A 24,326-nucleotide genomic window follows, 5' to 3' on the forward strand; every position below is an offset into this window, starting at 1 on the left:
ACCACAGTATGTAAAACATTAAACTAGAACTCGTCAATTGCATTATAAAGTTATATTATACATACCAATATTAGTATATACAAGATGGTCAGGTGGGTAGTGGTAATGCGCGTGTGGGGGTGAGTGAGCACGCAGGTACGGCGGTGTGGCCCCGAAGCGGGCACTAGAGGCACCACCCGCTGGCGAGCCTTCCTCGCCACCCAGAGCTGCGGTGCTATAGCTGTCGTTACTTAACTCTGAAAGGATTACATATAATATAAATAAATAATTTATAGAACACGTAACTCTCTACCGAAGGTCGTGGGTTCAATCTCATGCTCAACGGTAAAGGAATAAATACGAGAGGGAAAATTGCATTTTCGGGTGAAATTGCGACTAACGTATATCCAGATCTAACAACCCGTATAAAAGTAGGATAAAATACCTTTACCCAAGAGTGGGGCATTTGTGCTTACTTAGCCTTTATTAAAAGTACTGAAAATAGCCCTTATGAATAGGCTATTACAATTAAATAAATAAATTAAGAAAGGCTATCCAAACAATGATCGTTACCGTAAATTCGACACCAATTAAGACAAGTATTGAACTTAACAATAAAACTTACCATGGTGACTGAAAGAATCCAAGTCGATTTTCAGTTCATCCTTGTCAAGGAGCCGGTCGTGCCTCGGAGATCCTCCGCCCGCTCCTTTCATTGACCTAAAGTATTGCGACCAACGTGTCCGTCCTGCGTCCTTCTTCAACCTCTTCTCTTTCGCTCTCCTTTAAAAAAAAGGAAGTATATACATTTAAAACGTAAGCAACACTTGCTTTGATGAGTAAAATCCATGGATTAATCGTTATAAATATTGTTAGATTAGAATCTTTTGGAATGGAGTGCCTTACGAGGTAAAATGAGTTACGTTATGGTAAGAACCGTTAACAACGTTATCGAGGTTAATTATTTTAACATAACGTTAAATAAAGGTATTTTCAGACAAAAATTAACGGTTAAAGAACGAATGGCATTCTGCTGTGGAAAATTTGAGAACGACAGAAAGATATCCTATTCATGGAATATGAACTCTTTTATCGTCATTGTTAACCAAATACATTAATGACTTCTTATTGTTAGCCTAATATACAAAATTGATATATAGTTTTCTATTATATTTCCTAAGCTGTGAATCTTTTCTTGTTCGAATTTCAAGCATTGCTTAAATAGGTAATATTTGTTTTATTTAATTAATCTGTATATTTTCTGACCCGATTCACAATCCTTACCACGAAACACAATGCATAAAAGGTCAGATGCAAATGTTTGAAGCATATAGGTGATTCACATATATAATTTCATTACACTACAAAACTTTTATTTCTAATATAACTATGTATCTTAAAAATAATTTTACTCCTTTTTATTATTTGCAGTAGCAGGAATTATTGATTTCAGAAAGTACCTAAATAACCCATATAAAAGCTCCCTATTGCGTATGTTTAGCGTGTGTTATTAGCGAAGCGGCAGGGAGTCCAAGCGAAGCGCGATTAATTAATGCGCCTCCGCCCTGTCCGCAGGGACCGCGTGCTGCGATATAGCCACGATGGATTATTGGAACAACGCCCGAATAGCTTCTGCCATGTTAGTGTTGTGTAAACTTATTGATCTTTTTATATGATACTCATAAGCGTCGTTATAAAACGTCTTTCCATAGGAATTAGATATTACATATTAATTTTTAAATCGTTCATTTTAATCTCCAGTCTATTATAAATAAAAAAATACTTTAAAATAGTGTAAGTCGTTATATAAATATTTATATTGTATTTACTGGTAGATTTATATACAAATATATATTTTTGACAATAATAGCAAGATAATCGACATACAATTAACTTACGTAATTGCGGCTTACATACAATATAATTGTATATATATAAGGTGTATCTAATTTAAAGTAGAAGTCAGGTATTGTGATAACGGGCGCAGTTTTTACGAGGCGAGGCTAAAGCGCAGGGCGTGACGGCTGCCGTGACTGAAGCCGCTCGCGCGAAACCAAACATTCTATGATAGCCAAACGTAAACCTACATGTGAAATATAATAAACATGTATATGTATGAATTCGTACATAATAGTACAATTCAATGTGTTGAATAAATCAAACATAATCTATATAATTCTTTTTTAATTCTCGTTTGAGCAGGAAATATTAGGCGAAAGTATAACAATGAATAAAAAGTAATAAAATTATCTATGTTTTTGGTTAGTTAGTATATAAAATATTTGAAAACTACGCCTCCTGACAAAAAAAGGTTATAGCTGAGTAGGGTCTATGCTGGAAGACTTTGTTAGATCAGCATATAATGTAACTAGCTGTACCTGCGGCTTAACCCGCGCGGAATTTATAAAACACAAACTTCCAATCCCGTTTCACCCCCTTAGAGGTGAAGTTTCGTAAAATCCAAACCTGCCAAATTTCAAGTTTGTAGGTGTTATAGTTTCTGAGATTTCTTGATTAATCAGTGAGTGGTATTTCGCTTTTATATATAAGATTAGTAGTTAAATAAGACAATAACTGTAAAGTCATAACAACACAGAAGTATTCTCTTTAAGGCAAGACTTATACTTAGTTCTATTTTGACATGTTATGTTATTTATTTCACGCATGTTAGAAGTGATAAAAAAACATAAATGTTTTTTTTTTCAGTTACGAGCAAACGTTTTATTATTCCTATAAATGAACAATAAAAAATTGTCTTCAAATAGTCTTGCACTACAGTTGAGTTCGAAAAATATAACGCGTATTTAATTTTTAATTTATTTTAACCGAAAGATTCTAATCTAATAGTATTATATATTTTTATATTTTAATTCACAAGTAATTCATTTAGACATGAGACTTATCAAAACATATGTATCTATATATTTTTTTTATATTTTGTTTGTGCCAGTGTATATTTTAATAATTTGATAAACACAATAAAAAAAACACCGGTAATAATTCACTCGACGAAGGTTACTCTTTTGTAAAGCAAGGTCGCTGTGAGTAGCAAAGGTATTATACGTATTCTTTAAATTGAATCGATACCTTTGTACTTCGTTATACTATGATATTCACCATGTTAATATTCAAAATACCGAGCATAGATCATAGAAATCAAAATATATCAAAGTTACAGGTTGTTTGAGTTTTATTAGTTGTTTCATTTGTTAATTAAGTTTAATGAATGATTATCCGAATAGTAACTATATGCCACTAGCTTTTTCATTAAATTTGACAAGCGTATTGAAATTTTATCATATTTGACAACTATTTAATAATTTTATTTCAGTCTTTAAAATTATTGACGGTCTTAAACTGCTATGTTATAAAAAATCACATTAAACCGATTTTTCTTCGTCTAATCTCTGAATGTGGGAGTGTAGGAATAAGGGATGCATCTGTATTTTCATATCTCCTTTTCAGTTTACTAGTGTCCGTTGAGAAAGATTGCTGTGGCTATTCCATCAATGTATATAGTCTGTTTGATGACCTTCGCAATTATTATTTGATTGTAATAACCGCGGAGGTCAAAAAGAAGTTATTTAACTTCTTATACCGTTTCTATGTCTTAGTTTTTAATAGGCTAGCAGAACCCGGTAGAATTTTTTTTTAAATATTATTATATGACTCCACAATGATGGTAAGTGGAATTGGAGTCCAAATGATGTTGTCCTGCCTGTGTAATCCAGTCCATGTATGTATATATGATACCAAAATTCATGGTAATTGAACGATTTAAAACACAAAATGTTGCAGCGCAATGTAGCAGCCAGTTATAACAAAATGGATAGCATAACAACATTATCCATTAAAAACACGTATAATCGTAGCGTGCCAACTCTATATTAATTTCACACCTGTATATAGAAATAGTAATAGTATTAGCTATATAGTTTTATTTGAAATACACTATATTTTGTATTACTAACATGTAATGGACTGTGAAGTTTTTATTATTGAGTTTTGTTAGACAGAAAAAGAGTTAAATAAAGAAATCTATTACAATGAATGCGACATCAGTCGTAAAATTCAAGAGCAAGAAATTAAACTCGGAAATAAAAGACAGACAGTTTTATAAATATGTTGCAGTCATAACCCTTAACCAGGCAAAAATACGTTTACCTGAAAAAACTGTCAAAAGTGATTTTGACTGAACAGGTTGATCAAAAGTAGTTTTGTCTGAAAATCATTGATTAATTGCTTTTAAATTTAAATTTGTGGTTGTTAGTCAACACTACTTTCAATTGCCAGACAATCAGTCAAAATCACGTTTGACTGGTTGGAATTAGGTACAAGGTAGTTGACTAAAGGTATATATTATAAATGTGAGTTTATTACAAATACAATCAGTAATAGTAAAATTACCTAATTTTAGTTTTAAAGGCGAAGTTCGTTTTTTTTTAAATTCTAACAATAATGTTGCGACTAAAGAGTTTCGACTGCAATATATATATATATATATATATATATATATAATATACATACATAAAAGGTTTAAGTCAATTAGGTATGTTAGGGTTATGGCCACCAAACATTTTTATTTATTTTATATTTAAAAAAAGAAATATAAGATAGCAGTTAGTACACACACAGTATGCTATAATCGCGTTTTATCAAATCGTAAACATTATAGAAGTATCTAGCTTGGACTATAAAGTATAAATCTTGTTTATGTCTTGTTAACTTTCCGTACGCTATAAGTTATTTGTGCTAATCAGGACCTAACTCGCTGTATACGTATAATAAATTGATTATTGACATCTAAAATCGATTTATAATTAATATGGTCGCAGAAACGATTAACGCTTGAACGGTTGATTGACTCTCTAGCTAGAGACATAAAAAAAATCATATAGGCGTTTAAAGTAATAAGAATATTTTGTGTTTTTATTTTTTAAATATAGCTGTCAGTAATATTTATTAAGCGTGCAAAATTAAAGCATAAGCAACCTATTTAATGATCTACATTATAATGAAGTCCTTAGTAAAAAATACATTAAAAATTGTTTTTTTTTTGGCTAGTCTTTATATTTTCTATCACCAAAATCTATCGTTCTAATTTGATAAACATAATCAAAATAAATAAAAATGGTATCTTGCATGTATTGATTGAGTTACAATGTGTCAGAATAAAAGCACCAGTAGGTATTTTTGTTAAACAAAAAATGTGGGTGCACTTAAGCTGAGATATTTATTTCTACTGAATTTTTCAACAATAATTTGTTTCCAATGTTTCAAATGTTGGGCCAGATGTTAGAAACAGTTAGTAGGTATATGAATAATTTGTATTGTAACTGAATTTCAAATATTAAATAACTCACCTATTTTGGAACCAAACTTGAACGACACGCATGTCTAAGCCGGTATCTTGAGCGAGCTGCTCTCTGACGTGCCGAGCTGGTTTGGGACTACTGCTGTAGGCACTTTTAAGTGTTTCCAACTGTTTAGCAGTAATGGTAGTTCGCGGCCGTTTGCTAGCTGCGTCACCGTCTAGGGAACCTTCACCTATAACGGAACGGTCTGTTTACTTGATCTGGGTTCTGTATTTGTATGAGTTACTTGTACTACACTGGGTCACTCCAACAGCAATTAAACATTGCAGCTGCGGTCAATTTCTGACAATTAATTGTTGGGATGTACATCCATTTCATCCATTGGGATCCAGACGAGTTTATTGAAAACTGTCATAATTAAAAGTAAAACTCTAATATTAGTATTTTTATAGTGCTTCGTGTTTAAACGAACAGAAAGATACCAACTTTATTATACTATATTTACCTTTTGCTCTCGCCGCTTCATAGTCTGGCTTACATACAAGCTTTCCGTCTTCCATTAGATAGAATTCATCTCCAGTATTTAGAGTACGCGCGCACGCTGCACACGCGAAACACCTGAGATGGTAAACGTGCGCCTGCGCACGTCGCACCACTTGCGTCGGAGGGATGCCTTGACCGCACCCAGCACACTTCGTACCGAACCGCCTGGGACAACAACCGCAACAAACAACATTATCAAAGTGATATTTGTTATTAATTCTTTCTATATCTTTGAAGATATATTGTTTTTGTAATTAAATAATAATTACATTTTTAAAAAAACATAAGCAAACAAATATTGTATTAATGCTTTTACGGTGTATATTATACGTTTTAATATATTATAATTGAATATATTCAGGGTTTATTTTTATTTTATTTTATTCGATGTTTTGATAGAGTTGCAATAGTTGTGGTCACGAGCTAACTGTAATGCCAAACAGAAAATCAAAAACATATACCGCGTGGTATATATTCAATTTATGTTTATTAAAATCTGATTAATATACATAAATTGAAATTAGAAGATAGTCTAAATAATACACATTTACGGTAGATATATTTTAATACGGTTTGCTAGAGAAGTTAAGACCCATTTCGTACATTTTTTTTAATACCCTATATAAGTAGAAAGATATTAATATAAGTAGAAAGATGCTTAGTTTAATCCACAACTATTATGTAAAGTATTATTAATAAACTGAAAATTAATGTTTATGTGGTATGTTCGTCTTCTATGCATTCCTAAGCTATTCATCTGATACTAATTAAAATTTGGTGAGGTTTTCTACCTAAGCCAGGGATGGAAGTGGTACAAAAAAAATCTTTGTCCCTATGTTCTCCCGGAAAGAGTAGCTAGTAATCATATGTAACTAATTTTACATAGGCTGTTTGAAAAACAACGAATATCAAATCCTAACTCTTACCTGTATAATTTTAATACTAAGTTTTATTTATTTAATGTTATTACTGTTTCTTAAAAAGGTATATTAATTGTATTGTTATGCGATGATTGTTATTTCACTAATATCGTTGATTTTCGATTAAACTTTTTACTTACAGTTTTTATTGTACAGATAAATTTACTTGTAATTAAAGTTCAATCGTTATCATTTGAGGTTAACCAAGCATTACATTAAATACAAATAAACATAATACAGAAAAAACACTAGTATGTTTTTTGTATGTAATGAAGTATGTTTTTTAAATATACATTTATCATATACTACAGCCTTTTATAATATTTATGTTATATGTGTAGTATATGATAAATGTATAAAAAAGACCACCGACACTATTATATATTAAGATGTATAAATGTACAGAGGCTTACTTGAAAAAATCTTCAGTACAATAGAGTTGGTTGTTCCTCGCGAAACATTTTCCAGAGAGCATAGCCCTACACTCCACGCAGCGCAAGCAACCCGCGTGCCAAGTGCGATCGGATACTTTCAACACGTACCGATCTACTATCATTTCATGACATCCGCCACATTTGGGTATACTGGCTGCAACAAACAACAAAATTAAGAATCCTGAATAAAAGCGGTACTCAAAATTACTTATTCACACACATATACACAGACAGCATTCTAATAAGAATAAACCTAAATATACCTCTATAAATCAAAACTGAGCAATACCAAGTATTGATGTTGGGCGCAGTCTAAAATATTATTGCTAATTCGATCTAAATAAAAAAAAAAAACTTTATTTAGTACCAGCCCTCTGTTGTTTTTAAATTCATCTGTTAGTTTTTGTAAGTCAAATCTCGCTACTAAATGTTAAAACAGTTAATTTAATCCAATTGGACTGAAATTTTGCATACTCTTTTTGGACTGGAACACAAAAAATACCGTAGAGCATTAAAAAGTTCGAAAAAGTTAAGGCCGGTTTTATTCATTAGTCGCAAGTAAGTTTAGTAGTAAAGGGAAGTCATAGATAATACATTGAGCGGGAAAAACGTTCAATATTCCAAACAATGGAAAATTCTAGAATTTTCATTATTTCCGACGGAGAACTATTTACAATTTATTCGTTCTAAATTATAATATTATTGGTCTTTTACTAAAATTATATTCATAAGTCTTATTAAATACTTTGTAAGTATAAAAAATGTTCAATCAAAAAAACAGTTTTGTTAACCTGCAATTTGTTACATACACCCTCAATGGATATGCAAAATTTCAATCTAATTTAGTAGACGTATTTGTTAAGAAGAACCTTCGAAAATCATCGCAGAACACGTACATGAAACGTCAGAATATATATGCGACATTGTCTTTAATAATAACAAAATCAAAATGGCGTATGTCGGTTGTCAACATGTCACAAGTGAGACACAAAGTGGTAAGTTTCACTTGATGGCAGAGCTTTATCCAAGCCAGTCTGGGAAGGTGCCACCCATCATATATTCTACCACCAAGCAGCATTAATAAGTATAGTTGTTCCGGTTTCAAAAATAAATGAGTCAGTGTAACTACATGCACCAGGAATATAATATCTCAGTTCCCATGGTCGATGGTGCATTGGCGATGCAAGAAATAGTACCATTGCTTACGGCTAAAATGTCCGTGGGCAGTGATGACCACCAGTCCGCCTACCTACGCTATGAAAAAATGTGAATTCTTACAGAATTGCACTGCTGAATGGAACTAGTTGTAAGATTTGTCTAACTGATACAAAAAAAGTTAAGTAGGTAAACGTTGGTAATAAATATATATTTTACGTGTACCACAAAAACATTTTTTATAATATTTTAGAATAAAATTGTTTTCAAGAAATAGGTTATTTGTTTGTATAAGTTTGTCAAGAATAATTCTGAGTATGTAGACGGGTTTTCCTAGGCTTTTATTCTCGAATTAATTTATATGGAAACATATTCTAATAAAATATATTTAAAAAAAACCTAGTTAAAAAAATAAGCCGTCGTGAACGAACAGATCTATTACGAGTCGAATATTCAAATTTGCAAATTGAAATGAAAAAGAAGTTATTTGCTATACAAACAATTCTCAACTCTGTAAATAAAGCTTGGGCTAGTACATTTAACTTATAATGCCACAAACAAATATTTAAGATAATATATTTATATCTTGACTAGATATTCTTATCTCATTCTATATATTTTTCTATAATCTGAGGCAAGTATACAATTATGCAGGTTCTGATTACCTATCAGTAAATCAGAGAAATTTAATATAAAATATTATTGCTAATACATAAAAATAAGGCTAGTATTCACGAATCTCTCTTCGGTCGATTTGTAACTATGTTGCCACTAACGTAAAGGTTTACGTCGTCGTATCTTGTAATATAGATATCAAATGAAATAGGCATTGCAATGCATGTCATTTACGAACCAAGCATACAAATTTATTGCATATTTTATATACATTAGCAATATTATAAGTCGAGCCAATGATTAGCTAGTTAAACATAAAAGTGCGCTAAATTTTCACGCTTCAGAAATAAATCAGTTCTTATCTCGAAGTTTAGGTTTTGTTCTTTATTTGTAGTTTTAATGGATAAAATGAAGAGAATATTAGTTGTTCGTTTAAATATATTTATTATTACAAATAAATGTAGATGTATAACCATAATATTGATTTGAATTTTAATTTATCGCATCGAACCTCGGTGGACCTTGGTTTGCTTTTTTATTTGAGATTAATCTAAGAAGAAGAATCTAAACGTAGAAGTTTAGAAAGTGGACAAACAAGTGCCATAATTTCATATGTATAACAAATGTATGATTCCATTTGATGCTATTTTTAAAAGCTGATTGCTAAACAAGAGATAAAGATATAAATTAAGCACCTGTAAACTGAATCGTGCGTAGAATTTCACCTGTTTTATTCAGGATACCGGAAAATCTCTCGCTCAGAACATCAACGAGGCTCTCAAATAATGAATAGTATGATTATAATAAAATGTGCAATTTTGAATTTAGTATTAAATAAAATTCTACATCTATACTAATATTGTAATTGCGAAAGTAACTTTGTCTGTCTATGTGTCTGTCTGTTACGCTCTCAGGGTCAAACTACTGAACCGCATTTGTTGAAATTTGGTATGAAGGATGCTTGAACCCTAAGAAAGGAGATAGCCTTTTTTATACCTAACACCTGACGAGCCGCGGGTGACTTCTAAATATATGACTAGTATTGCGTACAGCAAAATATTTTCGTGCAAAAAAATTAAAAATGTATCTATGGAATTATATAGTTTTCCTTCACCCTATAAACGAACCTAAGGTCATTTTTGTTGTTTACATATCAATATATGTATATATTTACATAATTGAAATATACTTTACTTTTATTTGCTCTATAATCTCTTCCAATTACAACAGTACAAAAGCAAAATAAACAACATTTAATGACATCAAATTGCCGCGATATCATTAGTTGAATAATCTGTGGTATCCTTTAAATAAATAATAAAAAATAAAATAATAAATATTGGACAACATCACATACATTACTCTGATCCCAATGTAAGTAGCTGAGGCACTTGTGTTATGGAAAATCAGAAGTAACGACGGTACCACAAACACTCAGACCCGAGACAACATACAAAACTAATGAACTTTTTCTACATCGACTCGGCCGGGAATCGAACCAGGGACCTCGTAGTGACGTACCCATGAAAACCGGTGTACACACTACTCGACCACGGAGGTCGTCATCGTCGTCGTCGTCGTATTCTTAATGGATTTTCGAAAACAGTTTAAACGTCGAAAATTATGAAGTAAAATTATAATGTTATAGTTAAGAGGAACAGTGTTGAATTTTTAATAAAGATATATTGCTCGAGAACTGTTAGTAGTGCACAATATAGCTGAACTATTAGAAAATCTTGGCATACGTAAATCTAAAGTTTGTATATCTTTGTTCCTTCCTTCGGTTGCAATAGGCTATAGGACCTATTCTATGTTGTAAATGTTGTGAATGTATAAATAGTTTATAAAATGTCATGTTTACGTTTTATTTTTATATCATAGAATTTATAATAGTAATAATTATTAATCAGAAATAACTTTCTATTTAATTCATTACCCATATTGTAAAGAATTTCATTTCCAAGTCTTTAACGCACCGACTTAGAAAGAGACACTTCTCCGATTTTATTTAAACATCTTTGTTACATATAAAATACGAAACTAAAACAAATAACTACTTAACTATACTTGTAACTAAACAAAACATTCATATGTATAGTAAGTAATCTATACATAAAAATGCTTTTTGTGTAGTTTAGATTTTAACTACTCTTTAATGACGATTAGTTAACCTATATTGTTTTTCCTACATAAATCCGATTGTTTTGGTACCACCATACTTTTATACCATTAACATACTATGATCACAATCAATAATATAAGAATATATCAAAAATGTATGTAACACTATTCACTAAATTCACGAACAATTTAACACATCACGTATTTGAATTTACGTACATAGAAACACTTCAGGCAGATGTTCGAGCTGTATCGGCGGTACGCGCATGTCGCCGAGCTCGTCCTCTGCGCCGGGATACATCATGGCACCCAGCATGATCAACAGCCGACCTCAGTCGCTGCGCTCGGCGTACTGACACCACCCCACAAACCAACCCCAAACCCTCTTATCAGTACCTCCTCACGATTGGTCGACCTCTCTCTAATGATAACAACCACCACGCCCCTCGACCAATCCTGGTTATCGGGTCCACCCAGCGATCGATTGCAGGAAAATTCGCGTTTCAGTGCAGATGATATTGAACGTTTTACACTGAGAGTGTTTAGTAGACAAATGGAATTCTTTTTGCCTATTATTTTTCCTTTCACAATACCTAGGTACTTGTCGATAATTAGGTGAAGGTATATAATATATAGAAGTGAGTTAGGTTTACGTAAAATGAGGTAATATGAGTTAAAATAATTGGTACCAAGTTTTTGTAGTTTTATTTACTGTTTATAAAGGTCTTTTACAATAGCGGAACGACATCTTAAAATACTTATGTATATTTTTTACTTTATGGACTAATTCGAATTATTATTCGTAATTGCGTATTTGTTTTATTATAATATGTAACTGCATAAAAAACAACTACAATTTATCTCGATGATGTTCGAAAATTGAAATCAGTGAAAAATATCAACTAAAATGTTTGTATTTAGTACAATAAATTTCTTATACCTATTATATATGAAATGAATTATAGTGATTTCACCATTTATTTTATAATTATAATTATTATGGATAATTTTTATGTATTTTATATTTCACTACTTAATAACAATTAATTTAAGGGTAGCAAGACTATAATTTTAATAGGTATCTATACATTGAATGTTTAAATGCAATATTTGATACAAAATGGAAAAGACACCAACTGCAGAATTCATTTTCATCTTAGTGATTCAGTTTACTAAGCTTCGCGAGCATTTTATTTTTCATTATACCGTTTATTTTTATTATGTTTTTGTTGTTACGCAAACAGTAATAAATATCGCAGACACGTATCCATTACAAATACAATATAATCTAACGAAAAACAATCAATATAAACTACTTACATAACTTTTTGTTCGGAATTTGGCAACAAAGCACGAATACTTCCTAACTTTTTATTGTATATCAAAACTTCCTCTATAAATACAAACGATAAATCTGTAACGCAATCCGGTCTAGGCCCTGGTCAAGCGTGACCTGGCACAATGAATTATACAAGTGAGCGCGAGGGCAGCGGCGTGTGCGAGTTTACGAGCACATAAATCACTGTGTACGGTCACTCCCTGTGCTAGCCCTCTCGGGTCACTTTGGAACCCGTATCGGAACAGTCTTTTACATCGGATACGCATGTTTCCAAAAATTGACTTTCCTTATTTCGATATCAACTAAGATTTTTGCTAAATCATGTTTTGTCTGATAGTTTACAAAAAAGTTCAATAAAAACTCAATTTTTTAATTGGTTAAAACTGACAATTTTGTTTTGCAATTTTCGTAACTCTTCATTGCATGTATATGGTGTGCTATTTTTTAAGGATATACAATATTTGAAAACTAACAAAGAAAAGTATTTTTTAATTCATTTAATTTTTCAAAAATGCTGCTACACTTTGTAAATTGTTGTTATTCAAAAATATTTGGAACACGTCATTGCCTTCTTTAACCAAAACCCTAAGTATCAATTTAAGCGTTTCTAATAAATGATAATAAGTACGTGTCAAATATCACGCAAAAACCGCTGAATATTTGACATGAAATTTATATAATTATATTCAGCGTATTTTATAGAAGGTTTTCGTTAAATATTATCGTACAATATATTTCACTGTACATATAACGTCGGTATAGTAATGCGTGGCCGGGCCTGCTAGTTTCAAATATTACAAACTTCTACCCACGTTTTTTTAAGCACTTTGCACATCTTCGGATGAAATTAAAACATCGCAAGTGTCATAAAAATAGCTTCATTAATAATATTTTAGGTTAGTTTGTCCAGTATTGTGGAAACGTCACTACAACATACAAACACAATACATAAATAAATTGCACTCATAAACCTAATTGAAATGTTATTATATTGAATGGTATTTATAATAACTCTAGCCGGTATCTAAAAGGAAATTATATATATAAAAAAAATATTGAAATTTCCTTAAGTTTTATGAAAGAAACATTTCGAGGTCATTGATGCAATTTGTCATGTAATCAATTTATTTTTTAAAATATTGAACACAGATAATCTTGAACAAAAAATATATTAATAAACTGTGAGATGAAATTGAGTGGTTAGAATATGTGAGTCCTAACCTAAAGTAAAATCTGGGCAAACACCACTGCTTTGAGCTTAATTTATGTCTATAAAATTGATCTCGGATATAGTTGTAAATAACGAAATTCTGCCAATTATGAATCCAACACTGTAGCAGAGTGGACACGCCCCTGCGGATCTCAAACCTTCTCTTTAAGGAGAGAAAAGGCCAAGCTGTTGCTTTAAGTAAAGCGAATTGCAGACCTAAAGCTAAGCTAACTGAGTTTAGCTTAGCGTACATACCTGACACACTATTTTATGCTCGAGTGCAAACTGTTAATTATGCAAGCTAATCTATGTAAACTAATTAAAATATATATAATAATATGGAAGATAAATTAGTTGTGTATGCCGATGCACAGTATACGAGCTAAGTTAACCCCTTCAACCAATTCTAGCCCTCCTTCGCCAGTGCTGTCCAGTGTCTTTACGGTGTACGTCGTTTTAGTCTGTTTAATTCTTGATATGCATATCAGCCTGAAGATTCGGGCTCGCTAACATTATAAATATTCAGTTATATTTAGTAGGTATATTGTAAGCACTTAAAATCATAAAAACGAAAACTAGTTTAAAATTTGCCAAGAATACAAATCGATAAGATAAAATAACTATGTAAAAATATTTTGTACTATAATTGCAGAGGGTCGCGTGTGTCCCTCGGGTAGAGACGCGTGCGCGTGCGCTCCGTAATTGAGGGTTGGGTCCGCATTGCAAGAGCTTCTTGCCGGTTAGCTAATCTTCTCATCGGATGCGACAGCCGTCTGTTCAACCGGAATCAATAAGCCTAAGTAACGTTCAAAACTTTCAACGGATTTACATTTTTATTTAAGTATGTATTGTTAGGTGTAAATTTGTCAATAAAAGTATTCAATCGTCTCGACATCATAAGAATATTTCGTCGTTAGATTATTCTTGGTTATAAATACGACTTATTTCATAAATATTCTAATAAAATAATAATAAAATAAAGGTATGTAACACCTTGTTTATTCGCATACAATAAATGTCAAATCAAATCAAATCAAATCAAATCAAATCAAATTGATTTGATTTGATTTGATTTGGTATGTAACACCTTGTTTATTCGCATACAATAAATGAATTGTGAAATTCGATATCGATACAGATTATCATTAATTTCATAATCTATCAAGTATCCTACTGAATTTTTAGCCAAGTCCACCCAATTTAGATCTAAATATTCAAATATATCCATAATAGATCCAAATATATATAATAAATTAATCACACACTTTGAGTTCTGTAGATGACAGAATGTGATATGCGACATTAACTATAATAATTATAAAATGTATAGGATTCACGTATCAAAGTGCCGTAACACCGTAATTCGCCAACATTTTACGAGTGAGATATGAAGTGAATTCTTACATATTGCTGGTGATAATGTTATAAATAACTTTACAAAATTGCATTAATTAAAAAGGCTAACCTTGCCAGCGCATTTTTTTAAACATTTACTTTCTTTTTATGGATATTGACAATTTTAAGACTTAGTATGCATCAGTGTACATACTTGTATTTTTACTTGTTTTTTTTAGAAGCCTGGGAGAGGAAAGCCCCAAATGCTGATATATTCTTTCACATCAATATTAAGTAGTATGTTTGTTTATAATATATTATAATAATTATCATTACAATATTCGAACTTAAATATTGGTGGTGGTTAAGTGACGGTGGTTAGAACGCGTGCATCTTAACCGATGATTTCGGGTTCAAACCCAGGCAGGCACCACTGAATTTACATGTGCTTAATTTGTTTATAATTCATCTCGTGCTCGGCGGTGAAGGAAAACATCGCGAGGAAACCTGCATGTGTCTAATTTCAACGAAATTCTGCCACATGTGTATTCCACCAACCCGCATTGGAGCAGCGTGGTGGAATATGCTCCATACCTTCTCCTCAACGGGAGAGAAGGCCTTAGCCCAGCAGTGGGAAATTTACAGGCTGATTATGTTTTATTATGTTTATGTTTATTGTAATATTATCTTTCATACATTTTGTCGATAGGAATTACGACAAGTTTATACAATATAATAAATATTAGGGACATCTGTTATTGATTTTAAATATGTAAGCGTTTTTGCGCTTCCCACGTTGATTCAGACGAAATCAAATAAATAAAATTTGTCTCATAATTTCTGCTTTCCCCAAAGACATAGTTTGTATAAGGTATAAGCGTGCGGCGCGCCCTCAATTTTAGTGTTATGTTACTATGGGAAAATAGTTATCGTATGGGACAATCAACAAACACCCATCATACCCCTCGATAGATGAGTATAGTTTTAGTAACAAAACATTTTATTCATATATTTATCTTTTGTCAGGACTAGCTATGAACTATTTAAGAACAAGTATGAAAACAAATCATAAATAAAAAATATTATAATTTCCATTTTATATAAAGATCGCGTTTATTTTAATATTTATCGCTGCTATCGGCGTGACTTAATCTGACTATTTAACATTATATTCTAGTTTATCATAATGGAAACCTACTTTTTAGTAATCGTGGTGTTTTATAAAGTACTTTATAATGAGTTGACTATCAATAAGGTTGTTAACATAAGTAGCATAAAAATCCATTGGTTCTATTTATTTATTGACATGCCCGGGAAGCATGTTAAGTCGTTTGTCCTGCGGTTGAAATTTCCGGTCGGGTCAGATTTGTCGTCTAATCAGGTTATGAAAGTGAAGGAACAGAGAATGCACCTGTTTTCACACTCACACTTGTCCACTGTAATATTATGTCCTGCGCAGTTCGCTAGTCTCTCTGAGAATGTCCACCGTTATCGAAATCAGTCAGGAAGTCATCATCATCATTAATACAATGGGAACGAAACTTATATCGTAAAACAAATGCACGATTCCAAAAGAAATTTCCCACGCCCGTGTAAGAATACTGAAACCAAATCACCATTGAGCTAAGTAAAATGATGAAAATAAATCAAACGAAAACCTATTCTTAATCATGAGTTACACGTGAATTCGAAGTAAAAATTGGCTTTAGCTTGTCTGAATATGGGCATGAAAGAAGTGGCTGAACTCCACACACAAGATTACATAACAAGAATAAAAATGCCTATCACTTGGCGATGATGGAAGCAAGTCTCACTTAGCAATTCAAATCCAATCCTTAAAAAGGTATGAGAAAAAATTTGGAACGAAGGGAGCTCATACCCAAAAACTGGCTGATCCTTCTATTGGTAACATTTACTTTATTCGTTTAAAACGAAATGTACAAAAGTAAGATTACATCTTTTTCTCTTGTGCATTGCTCAATATAAAGTCAAAACGTTATAAATAAAATAAAGGTGGAAGCTTAGATTAGACGAGCCAAATATATTATCTAGATGTGCGGGACAGCTACACTTGAAATTTCCGTAACGTCATCTACTTTATAAGTGTGCATGTATAATGAAAAATAAAAGTGACCAAGAGTTGGCAACTATTTTTTACGATGCATTCTTAGCTTTGATTTTCTATCTATCCTATAATAAAGGGCGGAAGATGTAAAGTATAATATTTGTTTTTTTTTTTTATTATATTACCAAGTAAAGATTTAATTTAATTCATATTTGTATATATTTAAGCACTTAATGTTATCAATTCTTATGTTAATAAACTCTTCAGTAAAGAATAAAAATAATTAATTTTAACGAAAGATGCGGTTAATACAAAAGGTTATTGATATTGTTTAAAAATTGCAATTTCATTTCAAAAGCCCTTTATAAATTAGCACAGTCAGTAGTCGAACAGACAAGAGGAAACCAGCATTTAGTTGGTGAAGTCTGTTGACCAATAAAAAAATCAAAATCAAAATCTACTTTATTCAAGTAGGCTTTTACAAGCACTTTTGAATCATCATTTTCCAACTTATATTAAGTGAAGCTACCACTGGTTCGGAATGTAGATTTTACCGAGAAGAACCGACAAAAAACTCAGTAGTTACTCTTTTTCAAAATTTAAAATACAAAGTTATGTTAGTTAAATACAATTATATTAGTATATAATATATTCTGCCTGGTAGTCAATAAGTATTGGCTCCGCACTTTTTTATAATCTATATAATCTTGTATTGAATAATATGATTTATATGAAATTATGAATCATATTAACCATTGAACTCACGTACTACTGTTTTCAGTATTTTCACGTTTACTGCTTTCAGTATTTACAAAATATGTATAAAATATGTATGTACAAAGATTTTATACAATTTAAATATACCGTAGTATCTTGTATTAGAAGACGTAACTATTCGTAATATTATGTTTTTCGATATAAAAAGATTAACGTGAATAATTATGGATGGATGACACGGCTGGGCACACCCGCCCATCGCAGACGACGGTTTAATTCGATAATGTCTCTGTTATCTAATTACGATGGAAGCGAAAAATTATATCATCATACAATTAGATTAAAATGCAATTTAGAGACGAGCGGCGGGCGACACGCGCCGCGCCCAACATCAGTTTATGATGCTTACCAGCGGGGTTTCTCTTAGTGCTTTAACCGTTTGCCTTACCTAAAAATATATATTTCAATAACCTGAATATTCAATTCACATTACTTATTATTTGGTCGTAAAACTACTTTAAAGTCATTTAAAAAATATCTTAGCACAATTTTTAGTAAATATTATATACAGTAATAATATAATCCACATGAGTAATGTTCAAATTAAACAAAAAAAAAAATAGATCAAGGCATAAAGCAGAATTATATAAATATTTTATTTTCAAATAAGTAATTTTGAATGTAATTGCTATTTAAATGTTAAAGGCTCGCTTGCTGGGATATTATTTTTAAATAAAATATTTTCGAACATATAGAAAACATACAAATGCGAATAAAAGAAGAAAATATGCGAATACTACCAAATAATAAAAAACCTTAGGTTTTATTCTTTATTTAAACATAATCTCACCGTAACACGATTCCCATTTGCAACTAGTGGCTTTTTTAAAGATCGTATTGTTTTCTTTTAATTTTGTATATTTATTAAGTATTTATGATACATTTCATTGCTGCCAAAATATTACTATAAAGTTTTAAATTGGAATCTGTTATGGTTATTTTTTAGTTGAATCGAATAGACAATAAATTTTTTTTTCGTAAGAATTGTCTCTGTTGCACCAGTCTTGTGCTATTATTTTAAATAAGGCGCAGAAGAAGAATCGTCGATTTACTTGAACGCTTAAGCTTTTATAGCCAAACTATTTCTCGTGTAAATTCAATGGAAAAAAAATGCCGAACCACAATTGAATATAATTAAAAATATATTTCAAATCTACCTTTGTTATACCTTTACGTATAGATAAACTTTGTGTTTACGTTACATCTTATATATAAAAATAAGTGGTATTTTTCTTTGTCACTTTATAACTCAAGAAGGGGCTCATCTATCCAAACCAAATTTTCAGGGTTTGTTCGGACTATTTAGATTTATTATTTAGAAGGTGAAGTTTGTTTGATACCGCGTGTCCCTATGATTCAAACTGATATGCCATTCGAGTTCAAACGATTACAATATCCTGTTCGTTTATCATTTGCGAAGTCCATCAACAAGGCCCAAGGGCAAACACTTCACATTTGTGGTGTGAATTTGTAAGAATCATGTTTTTACACGGCCAACTTTATGTTGCCTGTTCCAGAGTCGGTACCCCCAACCGTTTGTTTATTCACACTCAAAGTGGAAAAACCAAAAATATTGTTTATCCAAATGTTTTGTATTAATTTTTTAAATAGCTAGCAATTAAGTAAATATATTTTTTTAAGAAAATAATCGATGTTCTAACTCACTTTTGTATTATATCACTTTATACGTAGCGAAGCACGTACCGGGCCGCTAGTAACACATAAAAACAAAAACACGCACAGGCATTTTTTAATAAAAAATGTATCAAGCCCTTTCATTATAAACATAAGATTTTAAGCAGACTTTAACCAGTAATCAAAACCTGTTTCAAATATAAAAAAAGAGATAAACATTTTTTAGAGCAGATAATTGAATAAGAGCGCCAGAAACCATAAAATCAAAACTAATAAAACAAACAGCGAACTGTCGTCGCCCCCTCCTAAACGAGTCACCCCACTTATTAAAATTAATAAGTGGGCCCTTGCCTGTATTAATGATCGCACTGTGTCAATAGCGGAGTAATATATTTAGCAAACAAAGTTAACCATGCCATAGTACGCTTATTATACCAGAATTCCGAATATACCCAAACTGGATAGATTTAAACATTTCTGTGCATTTATTGCTCGATGTTTAAATGAGATACAATTGTAAGTAATATTTCCATTTCCAAATTATTATACGATACGATGTTTTATTTAGGTACGAGTAAAATTTTAATAAATTTTACTTTTTACATTAGGTCACAAAAATGCACTAATAATAATGAGTAAATAATAAATAACTCGATTTTTTGCACAATATTTTGCATATCTGGCACGCGGCATTTGAAATAAAAAAGAGGTTAGAATAAGTTTCACTATTTTTACAATAAATACAAAAATATATATACAGGACAATTTGTTGTACCTGTACATTGAGTTCTATTAAATTATATATTTTATTTACTAACAGATGTTTATTCAAATGGCCGCATTTATATATTTGTATATTTAAATAATATTAAAAAATATTATACTGTTTTATTTAAGAATTGCAGCGCTTTGATCTAGTTATGTTTGCTCACCACTACAAGACCGTGTCTGAGGGTAACCAGTGGAAGAGGGGTTCTTGTTTATTAAGCAAATGTTTTTAATAAGCGTACCCGCATTTATTTACTTTATAATAAATGATTATGAGTACGAAAAACGAGAAATCTAGTTGGGAAGCTTTCTCATTAATGTAGAGATTTTTGTTCTGGTTTAATATTATGTCCATATCATGATTTGCCTGCAGTGAGAATCGTATTACAAGTTGGAACGCATTCACATTGTTTTGGTGTGAACGAGTTTTTGAGTTAATGAGGTACCTACATTAAGAAGAAAGCGGCGGGCGTGACGCAACCGTGTCGAAGTCGCCGTCAATTCGCATTCGGTAGCTGAAATTGAATCCGTGGGCATGCCGACGGCTCTACGTCGCATTTAGCTATGCTTGCTCGCAACCATAATAAGTCAAAATAAAACATCGACGTTGGTACTGTACTATTAAAAAACAAATAATTTATTAATTAATGAATTATATGAATCAAATCCATAGAGATTGATTGTGGTTTTTACAAATTCACATTTTCAGTAAAGGTTTGAGTATTTTTTGTAAGTACCTTATTATTTTTTTCCTTAATGATAACCATAAAATGACAGCCCGTCAATTTCTGTCAATATAATACATTGTTAGCGAGAAAAGGTCCTATTACGGTAGAGGATTTCGGGCTCAACGTATTTGTATAATATAGCGTACAGTATAAGAGTATGCGACAACATTCATTTTATATCAAGTTAAAGACAATATTCATAAAACATTTACATTAAATACGTCTTATATACAAAGAAAACATCCTATTTCTAAAGAAGACCAATACAGTGTGTCTGTTCAATTCTATACAAAGTCAAAATCCAAATATATTTAAGTAAGTATTTAGATTCTCCCGAGAAGAATTATTACCTTATATATTCGTTTTTAATTTAAAGTGTTTAGTGATAAGTTCATAGTCGAGCTATTTCAATAAATTAATAAAAAAACATAAATTAGACATTATGTAGTAGCTATTTTTCATGGAATAAAATATCGATCATGTTCGATCCTACAACTGTATGAAATTGTTTTTACATGATATTTAATATTTTTTTTATAAATTTTCTATTGTATTATTTTATTACCATGAAAATGAGAATTATTCATTTCATTTATAATATTGATTTGTCTCTTTTAAGTTTAAATTATTAGAAGATAATAAAGAATACGTATACAATGCTACTTCTTTGATAACACATAAATAAAAATTATTTTTGTACATATAATGACCGCGTGGTTAGGTGACAAAAATACTAGCAGCATTACTCCGTTGCAATTCCGATCCAGCCCTGCTTTCACCAATGCCTTCGTTCATTCTCAAGACGAGGACTTAAAATTAATAACAATCTACACAGGTCAACATTTAATACCTTAAAAACTTATTTAAAACAAAGAATATAAAATAATACTTACTCTATATGTATGACTATACATAATCCCTTTGTACAGAAATATCAGTTTCAAATACAAAAGTCAAATTATTAGCGTTCGAATTGAAACCTTTGAATCAAGTCGAATCACAATGCGGAACATGAAAAAAAATTGAAGTTGGAAATTGCAAAATGCCTGTGCAAAGGTATAACTGATTACTAGCCGTTGCTTCCTCTTCAAGTTTTTAACAAAAAATTTATACCTAACACTTTTTATGAACATATTTCGTTGCAATTTTATATAAATATATGTATATACTGTAATAACATAATTATAAATAAATTCCTATAATGAATAGTAAACTATTATTATATTAATTTTTTTTATTTTCATTAAAAGAAACAACGATGTTTTGAAGAACATAACTAAAATTACTAACTAAACTTATACAGATAAAACTTATCTGAGAATATCTTATCTATATCTATATATCTATTATCTCTCTATAGCGCGTTTGGGAGATTTTAGTATATAATACATGGCAGACAACGTCTAACGGGTTTGCTTATATTTTAATAAAATAGCAGTTAAAATCATTTTCCTGTGTCTATCGTTGAAATCATCGATTTACCATTCGTGTAAGAACAATGAAACGCTTCGCTTGTCGTTCCGATTGATCTGCATAATGTTTGTAACAATTAAAAATTATGTATAATTTAATTTTTTTACCCGTCTAGGGCGTCCTAATTCGTGTATATATTATGTCGCTGTCTCGTACTTAATCGCTTTGACCGTATTTTACAAATAGCTAAGTGCTAGATTCGAAGAGCAGTCATCGAATATATCGAGTAAGCGATCAAATTGTAGGTGCGATTTCTAGATTAATAGTTTTTATTGTAAATACGTATACATATGATTTGATGGTTCTATACGTATTAATCTTTTTTTTTTTACATGAAAATATAGTCACAAATTGACATGAAGACATATTAACTTGAATTATATTATATTGTATTCTACATAAAGTAACATTGACAAGTGCCCTAAAAAATTTCTGTACCTAATATAATAATTAATATGATGAATTCACATAGCATCAATGGGTAATACATACTCACTTAGATATATTTATTAAGACGTGACCATGTAACATTTCCTTTGACTCAGCATCGCGTGCTCCACCGCTTATTATTCTATACTAAAATTATTGCAAGTAACAATACAACGTACCTAAGATTAAAAGGTACATTTTATCATCATTGAATTACTTGCATCGTTAAACTGAGAAGTATAAATTTAAGAGATATTATTTTGAAAAAATATTTAAGTATATATTAATACCGTAAATATGCATCGAAATTTGCTAGTATTCTTACATTCAGTTCCAATCGTATTCATACTAATAATATAATTTATCTTTAAAAAAAAAGGTTGAGCCATAACAACAAAATTAGACACAACTTGAAAGAAATGTAAAACATGGACTAACGTACAAAATGTACGAACTAGCGGTAACCGCAAACCCTTCAAGGATGAGTAAGTACGATCTCCAGGAAATCATAAAACGTACGAACTGCAAATCAGGATGGATCAGCTGTCATGGGGAGATGTGGCACGTGCGGAGTGTTCCGAAGCCGTACGGGGCTTCGCGTGACGTCAGCGGCATCTGCCCGACAGATGGCGCCGCGCCCGACCATAGATAATATCGCACAATACTCCCGGTCAATTTAAAAGTGTTCATTATTATACGTGGACAATAATCATGATCAAATGGCCATTCGGTATTTGTATTGCCTTGGCAATCAAATCTATCAAGGCATTCATTTTTCAAGGTTTTTTTTTATTAGCACAGCGTATTTTATAAGATACATTTACGAAAAAATAACATTCAATTTAATTTAACGTCTAAGCAACGTCTTTAAAAATATAATACAAAAGTCAGTTACTTGCAATCGTGTTACGTGTTAATAATTAATTGACGGGTTAATTATATCGCGAAACAATTACGATAAAACTCCTCGTACGTAAGCGTAAGAAATCAACTCCTTAACAATGCATAACACCATGGTGCAATCTATTCTAAGTGTCTACGCCTCATCTTACAAGTACATAAAAACTGCACGCGATTTTCCATATTTCTTGACAGTGTGAGAAATTTAACCTTCACCTCATACGATAAAAGGAAAAATAATAGATTTATCATTTCGACGCTTGAAACTCTTGCTTTTGCCATGAAAATTGCATAATAACCTATAATAGTATTTAGTCTTGAATTTTCAACGTGGTTTTCTTACTGTTCATACCAATTCCTTTGTTCAGTTTATTATATATTGTATAGTGGTTAGTTTTTTTTATGTACAAATATTGCTTAAGTACCAACCTTTTGTATTATACACCTACGTTTTAATTTCTTACCATATAAATCTACATAAATGGGTAGGTTAAGGGTTAAATAATTACAAGGATATTTATAATAACTTACAATAGCTAATAGATACGCTTTCGTACATCATGTTCTTCAATCTTCACATTTTGA

At 31.1% G+C, this 24,326-nt stretch overlaps 2 protein-coding genes across 5 annotated transcripts in view; one reads left to right on the top strand and one right to left on the bottom strand.

Annotated features, from left to right (window-relative positions):
- The window catches only part of LOC113394345 (LIM/homeobox protein Lhx3), a 43,587-nt gene that overhangs the window by 1,065 nt on the left and 18,196 nt on the right, over positions 1–24,326 (bottom strand). Inside the window, exons 1-6 of one of the 4 annotated variants that reach the window (XM_026631622.2) lie at positions 11,302–11,427; positions 7,171–7,345; positions 5,800–6,002; positions 5,343–5,526; positions 605–762; positions 66–236 (exon numbers count right to left, since the gene is read on the bottom strand). In XM_026631622.2, coding sequence (XP_026487407.1) covers positions 66–236; positions 605–762; positions 5,343–5,526; positions 5,800–6,002; positions 7,171–7,345; positions 11,302–11,398 — 988 coding nt within the window. In that variant the 5' untranslated portion in view covers positions 11,399–11,427. Of the gene's footprint in view, positions 1–65; positions 237–604; positions 763–5,342; positions 5,542–5,799; positions 6,003–7,170; positions 7,346–11,301; positions 11,428–24,326 lie in introns of those variants that run through there. The other 3 variants (XM_064220457.1, XM_026631624.2, XM_064220461.1) reach the window with 3 other exon arrangements.
- Positions 5,458–24,326, top strand: part of LOC113394504 (negative elongation factor E) — a 58,242-nt gene continuing 39,373 nt past the window's right edge. Inside the window, exon 1 of the mRNA XM_026631836.2 lies at positions 5,458–5,471. The gene's annotated coding sequence lies outside the window, so the exon portion shown is untranslated. The remainder of the gene's footprint in view (positions 5,472–24,326) is intronic.

This window comes from Vanessa tameamea, chromosome 4, assembly GCF_037043105.1.
Source record: "Vanessa tameamea isolate UH-Manoa-2023 chromosome 4, ilVanTame1 primary haplotype, whole genome shotgun sequence".
Lineage (NCBI taxonomy): Eukaryota > Metazoa > Arthropoda > Insecta > Lepidoptera > Nymphalidae > Vanessa > Vanessa tameamea.